Source organism: Protomyctophum parallelum (assembly GCF_964188405.1).
Source record: "Protomyctophum parallelum genome assembly, chromosome: 5".
Lineage (NCBI taxonomy): Eukaryota > Metazoa > Chordata > Actinopteri > Myctophiformes > Myctophidae > Protomyctophum > Protomyctophum parallelum.
Window position 1 is genome coordinate 4,651,645 of NC_139702.1, and position 4,465 is coordinate 4,656,109.

Genomic DNA, 4,465 nt, shown 5'->3' on the forward strand with positions numbered 1-4,465 from the left:
AAATAGGCACATCAGACAAAGAAAAACTTGCATCAGAATTTACAACTTCGTTACGCTCAATTTCACGAGCCCCGGCACGCGTCACGGCCGCTGCCGCAAAAACCTGCGGAAAATCCCGCTCAGACTCATCTGGGTCACTGCCCACGACTGGAATTGGACTCACCAGTGGTGTTGGCGGCACATTAGCCCATACTAGACCCCCAGCGTGCATATTTCCCAGGAGGACATCGACCCCAGCCATTGGAAACGCTTTACGCAACGCCACCTCCACCTCACCATGGACAAGGCCACAGTCTAGCTCAAGTTTGTGTGTAGGAGAAGAGATTATGGACATGCCCATACCACGGCTCAACATGGCATCCCCGGTCGCAGACTTCGGTGAAAACGGCAGGACAGACTCAAGCACGTATGTGCCCAGCGCTGCTGTGTCTCGCAAGATGTTCACGGGCACCTTTTCTTTGGACCCGACAAGAGACACAAAGCCCCTCTCCACGAACGGTCGATATGCCACGTCTACACCGCCGAGACTACTCTCGCTCTCATGTAAAGGACCTATCGACCTAACATCTGCCACAACAGGCGCTACAAACGCTGCCGATTTCACATGTGTGTTATTCCTTCCTTTAAAGGCATAACAGTCAGCTTTGATATGCCCTCTTTTCCCACAGAAATGACATGTTCTTTCGCCGTCACGGGCAGCCCGACTTTTCCCATCCTCCGCTTTAAACCCACTGGTGGAAGGTGCGCTATTGTTATTATTGCTGGATGCGCTATTATGGCTGGGTGCAGTGTTCTCCCGGTGCGTATTTTGCGCGCCTCGCGGTACCCATTCCCGATGCGTCAAGACATATTGATCCGCCAAAGCGGCCGCCTCTCCCACCGTCTTAACCTGCTGTTCAGTGACAAAGGTTGCTACCCGCTGTGGGATTGCTCTAATAAACTGTTCTAACAGCACCAATTCGCACACTGTCTCGCATGTTGTTCCACCTGCAGCAACACGCCACCGATTAAAGTTGAGCACCATCTGCCGTGAAAACTCTAAGTACGATTGCCTCTCGTCTTTTCTACCATTTCTAAAACGCTGCCGGTAGCTCTCAGGCACCATCTCATATACTTTCAGCACAGCAGTCTTAACGGTGGCATAACTTAGACAGTCAGTCACCGACAACGCAGCATAAGCCTCTTGTGCCCTCCCAGTCAGAACACACTGCAGCATCACAGTCCGATCCGCATCAGGCCACCCTCTCGAGTCCGCCAACCTCTCAAACAATGAAAAAAATGTCTCAGGCTCCCTCTCATTAAATTTTGGCATCAACCTTAAATTACCAACTAAATCAAACTGCCTGTTAACTGCAGTCGAGGCTCTCCCTCCACTCTCCAAACACGTCTGATCCATTATCCCCTCTTTTACCAGCTCCAACTTCTCCCTCTGCAAGTCCGTTCTCATTTTCTCTCTCTCAGTCTCCGCCCTATCCATCTGCAACTGGATAAGCATCAGTTCTTTTTGCTGTTCGAATGAAAAGTTTGAATTAGCCTTTAAGCTTTTAATAGGCGCAAAGGCAGCCGCGCCACCTCCCCCTGCTTCCTCAGGCAAAACCTTTGCTTCTTCTAAGTCTCCCATCAAGATCAACCTTAGTGTACCCACTTTGCGTCTCCTGTCCCCAATATCGATGTGGTAGTGGTCAGCAATATCAAACAACTGTTCCTTTGTACAGTCATTTAAAAATTCCACTGACGGCGACGCCACAAATTTATCAATTTCCGCCATCACAACGTTTGGATATAGCTAAACCGAGAATAAATATTAAACACAGCGACGTAACTTTATACAGAGCGACCCAAACAAAAAGAGCGTCCCCTATCTGCCTATCAAACCCTTATCTACCTCACCCTAGCTCTTCATGGGGTTCGGCAGGGGTACTTATGCACTAATTTATACGATGGGGACAACGCAACCATTTAATAGTTGCGCCGTCAGCCACGTACTGTGCTCCCGAGACAATTGCTACTACTGCGTTCCCCCAACACTATAAGAAAAATAACAAACCCACGAAAGTTAAAAAACCTCCGTGGCTAAGCCTCACATGGGACAATGCAGTCTAGCTCCTATATTTGTTTGAGTACTCTCTATAACTTACGTGATGTGTCACCAAACGTGTATGATTTATCCAAATAACTCCATGCTCAACGCAAAACAACGAACGGAAAACAAAAGAATAGCAACGGCCACGGAAAGTCAAGCGAAAAACCGCACCCCAAACAATTTGAAATCCGTGTCACAAAAGACAAAAAGGGAATCCCGAGCCAGGCTTCCCAACCTCCGGCTCTGATTGGCCCCGATCTACCGTACGTCACGGGGATACCCCCAATTTACTTCCGACCGGCTGTCAAAACGGTGCGCGTCACAACCACTAGGTTCTAGTAGCCGCTACTAGATAACAAAACCGAACTCAAACTACAAATCAAAGTTTGAAAGTTTAATACTCACACTTCAGGACCGAGCCCCCATTTGTCATAGCTGGCTCATGCTATGACAAAGATTGGAAGGCAGGAGACAGCGCAACAGTATAATAAACTGTATTTATTATATATAAAAGGCTAGACAATAACTCAATTAACTGAACTATAACATAATGAAGCAACAGGTATGAGGTGTGGAGTCAGTGAATCAGTGGTGTAGGTGTGGTGTATGGATGTGTGATACATGGTGTGGTGCATGTGTGGATGGAAAGAATAATCAAACATAAAGGAGCAGCGACATGGAGGCTAGCACAGGGAGTTGAGGCAGCAGGTCTGCCTCCTCTGGATCTCTCTACTCAACTGGGGTGAGTGTGGCATTTATAGCCTCTGGGAGACACCGGGCCCAGGTGCTCTCCCATCAGCCATCAGGCCAATGATGCCCTACCCAGGCTCACCTACAGGATGACAGTTAGGCAGGCTGGCAGGCATATTCTATTCATATGTGTGGGGCATCACAGTAGTGAAAAACATTCTTACGGTGGTGAAGCGGTGGGGTGCCTGCCCACCAACGCAGAGTCTGAGAGTTCATGTCCGCCTCGTCGCATCCGGCTTTGTCCAGCTTCTATGCGGACACATATATTGACCTGTGCTGCAGTGTCTGTGCCAAAACATGTTCGGCGACCACTGCACCTTTTTTCACTGACAGAAACTAACTAAAAAGCTACGTATGATGACTAAGACTAACTATTGACAGTTTTCTCAACAAATAAAAGCTACACTAAAATGTTAGAGAGGGACTAGTGGAGAAAATATCCAGTAGAACTAAAAGACAAGTCATTCAAGCTCACAACGCGTCACACTGCGGCACACTGTGAGCTTGTAGATCGGCTATATTTTCAGCATGCAAGTGTAAAATTAAGCATTACCATGATATAAATATAATACATCATCTTTGATGACAAAATCAACTGTAGATTGACTAAAACCTTGTTATTTACTCGACTAAAACTAGACTAAACCTAAAACATTTGAGATGAGTGAATTATGACTAAAATAAAACTAAATCAGCCAATTGGTGTGAAAACGTTTTGTTATAGAATACTGTAGAATACTGTGCCATGCATATGTAAAAAGTCTCCATCCATCTACCTCTTCCTATCCTCAGCATCAGAGCCTACCATCGTTCCAGAAATGACCTGCTTCACCTGCGAGGGAGTAAACTATCGGGGGACGGTTTCCAGGACAATCTCTGGCAAAACTTGTCAGCGCTGGTCGGACCAGACACCTCACAGCCACGGGCGCACTCACGAAAACTACCCGCACATGTAAGAACACCCAGCCAAATATACCTACAGTATCCATCCATCTATCCATACATGTACAGTACTACCTACCTACTGTACCTACCTACATATTTTTGTCAGAGGCCTGGACAACAACAACTACTGCCGTAATCCAGACAATGAGAGGATGCCATGGTGCTACACCACTGACTCAGAGACACGCTGGGAGTACTGCCAGGTCCCCAGATGTGGTGATCCTCCTCAACCAGATGCTCCCCAACCAGGTAGCTTTGGCCGCTTACATTAACTTCATGACAATGATGTTTAGCTGTGTACAATTACTGTGAAAGGGGAGTTTAACAGTAAATCTGAACTAGAAAAGCAGTAACTGCAGAAACTGTGTGGGCTCGCTGAAAACCCACAATGTAGGCCTATATGATGTAGGCTCGCTGAAAACCCACAATGTAGGCCTACAGTATATGATGTACAAGTCCAGTCGGGGTTTGAATGCGTTGTTATAGCAACGCTATTTGTGTAGTGGCAACCACCGATAGCACCGTCCTCATGCAAAACACTTTTACAAAAGAGAAATGCAATTAAGCACAAATGCCTAAAGCTGAACATGTTGAAGTTTGAACTAGATTTCTAGCACGAAGTATGTGGAAGTAGTTAGATGCCAAAGAATAGACTTTATAGAACTATTGTGTGCTTGTTGGAGTGAG

At 46.7% G+C, this 4,465-nt stretch overlaps 1 protein-coding gene across 1 annotated transcript in view; it reads left to right on the plus strand.

Moving 5' to 3' along the window:
* Nucleotides 1–353: 353 nt before the first annotated feature.
* The window catches only part of LOC310859210 (plasminogen-like), a gene marked incomplete at both ends in the record, with an annotated part of 23,547 nt that continues 19,435 nt past the window's right edge, over nt 354–4,465 (plus strand). Inside the window, 3 exons of the mRNA XM_083765611.1 lie at nt 354–543; nt 3,626–3,785; nt 3,885–4,027. Coding sequence (XP_083621737.1) covers nt 354–543; nt 3,626–3,785; nt 3,885–4,027 — 493 coding nt within the window. The remainder of the gene's footprint in view (nt 544–3,625; nt 3,786–3,884; nt 4,028–4,465) is intronic.